The sequence below is a fragment of the Geospiza fortis genome, unplaced genomic scaffold, assembly GCF_000277835.1.
Source record: "Geospiza fortis unplaced genomic scaffold, GeoFor_1.0 scaffold27, whole genome shotgun sequence".
Taxonomy (NCBI): Eukaryota; Metazoa; Chordata; class Aves; order Passeriformes; family Thraupidae; genus Geospiza; species Geospiza fortis.
In genome coordinates this window covers 568,963-571,020 of record NW_005054329.1, presented here as the reverse complement: position 1 = coordinate 571,020, position 2,058 = coordinate 568,963, and the positions used below count along the sequence as shown (strand labels likewise).

Here is a 2,058-nt window from a genome sequence, read left to right as displayed (position 1 = left end):
CAGCTCTGCCGAGGGCCCTGCCGCTGGGGAGAGGCCATGCCGAACTTGGGGAAGTGAGGGGAGACGCGGGGGTTAAACACGAATCGCCCCAGGCTTGTCTTCTCAGGAGAAAAAGCTGAAGCGCCGGTGAAGGGATGTTCCTCATTAAAACAGGGATGATCTCTGCAGAAATCCCACAGTCCTGGCTGCAGGCAGCATCTGGCTGAAGGGCTCCTGCTTTCCCTGCCCGTGCACAGCCCTGCAGAGTGCGGGACAATCCCCTTCCCGAGCAGCCCCGCCATCGGCCCGCGGTGTTATTAATATGCGCAATGGTATCAATTGACTTGTTTTTGCCTTTGCAGGCTAATGGAGGCTGGCAGGATGCAACCACTCCATCTTCTGTGACTTCCCCTACAGAAGGGCCGGGAAGTGTGCACTCGGATACCTCTAACTAATCTCCTAGCAACACTTTTTCCCTGAGCTGAGATGCCTTGATTAGCGCATTCAGAGTTGCAGGAGAAAAAGGAAAGAGTTTTTTGTAGCCAACCACCTACAGCTTTACTGTAAAACCTTGTCTTATTAGAAAACTTGGTAAATCTGTTTTTTAAAGGTATCATAATCATTTGTATTTATACTTAAAACACACAATGTTAAAAAGCACTTTATCCAATTAGGCCAAGATTTAGCATTGTTTATAGCCCTGTAACTATTTTATCATAATTTATTATCAGCCGTTTTAATGATGTTGGTCTAACAGTTGCCAATTACTTGGCCTTAAGGGTAAAAGTACAGGACAAGCTTAACCTCAGTAGCAAGAGCAGACACAAAGAACCGCCTCACCCAAATTTAATTGTGTGCATATTTCCATGGAAAGTCAACAGGAATCACAGACTTTGATTGTGTTTCATCTTTTCATATCTCTCACAGAGCTGGAATAAAAAGAGCTGTTCAGTTATTTCGGTTAACAATGGTCGTGTTTAAGAATCCTTATTCGTCACTTTTTTTGTTGAGATCTATTGTCTTACAAATTAGATTGGAAACCAGGAGCATCTTTTCTTGCTAAAGCCCCCCCGGAGCCCGAGCCTCCCCTCGGAATCCCGACACGGACACAGGTTGCTCTTGGGAGATGCCGACTCTTGCTGCTGGTCTCTGTGCACGCCACCACCCGGGGTTTTACAGTACGAGCTGGGTGCTACCCACGCCTGCCAAGGGCTGGTGCCTCTGCTTGGCAGCAAACCACAAACAAAGGAAAAGGAAAGGAAAGAGCACCGTGATATGGAGTGTTGTACATAGTGTAGCAAAAGAGTATTTATACATCTCACCAATCAAACACAGCTTTATTACCTCATGCGAACTCATACAAACCAATAGACTTTCAACATGTTCTGTAGCTTAGAGTGCTCACTTACTACCTCTGAACGATACTCACGCTGTAGTTTGTCTCTTTCTTATCTTTTTGCATCTTGTAATTAACTCTTTGTTTCCCCACGAAATGTAATGTACATTGTAATCTCCTACAAATCAGGGTTGCCTTGGCAACTGCTAAAGAAGCGGAAGTGGAAACATGGGGTCTTAGGTTGGACACAAAACAGTGCAACTGTTGTAAATACTGAGAAGCATTTTGAATGTTCTTCATCTTGTTACTAATACACGCAAAAACCAACAACTAATTGTAATGCATACAGACTTCAGTATTCAGTACTGTACATCCCCCTGGATTGCAGGGGCCCTTTCTCTCTCTCTTTTGTATTGTATGCGATTCTGAAACTGATTGAGTCATGAAAATAATTTGTGGCAGTGATTCTAATGTATTAAACCGTTTCGTGTTACTTTCTAACTGGATTACACCCTGGATTGAAAAGTCTTCCTCGTGGTAGTTATATGTAGTTTCAAACATGAATAAACTTTTTGCTTTCATGACCAAACGTTGATGTAATCTCTTCCTGCTCAGTTCAAGTCAGCCTGAGGAGATGCGTCGGTCTCCAGAGGAGCGAGCTGGCATGGAGCAGGAGCTGAGCATCTCTTTATAAACACCAGCAGGTCCTTGTGCCCTCTTGCCAGGAGAGAATTAGAAATCCT

At 44.4% G+C, this 2,058-nt stretch overlaps 1 protein-coding gene across 1 annotated transcript in view; it reads left to right on the top strand.

The window, feature by feature from the left end:
• The window catches only part of PBX3 (PBX homeobox 3), a 101,882-nt gene extending 100,933 nt beyond the window's left edge, over nucleotides 1-949 (top strand). Inside the window, exon 10 of the mRNA XM_031057265.1 lies at nucleotides 342-949. Coding sequence (XP_030913125.1) covers nucleotides 342-434 — 93 coding nt within the window. The 3' untranslated portion in view covers nucleotides 435-949. The remainder of the gene's footprint in view (nucleotides 1-341) is intronic.
• The last annotated feature ends 1,109 nt before the right edge of the window (nucleotides 950-2,058 follow it).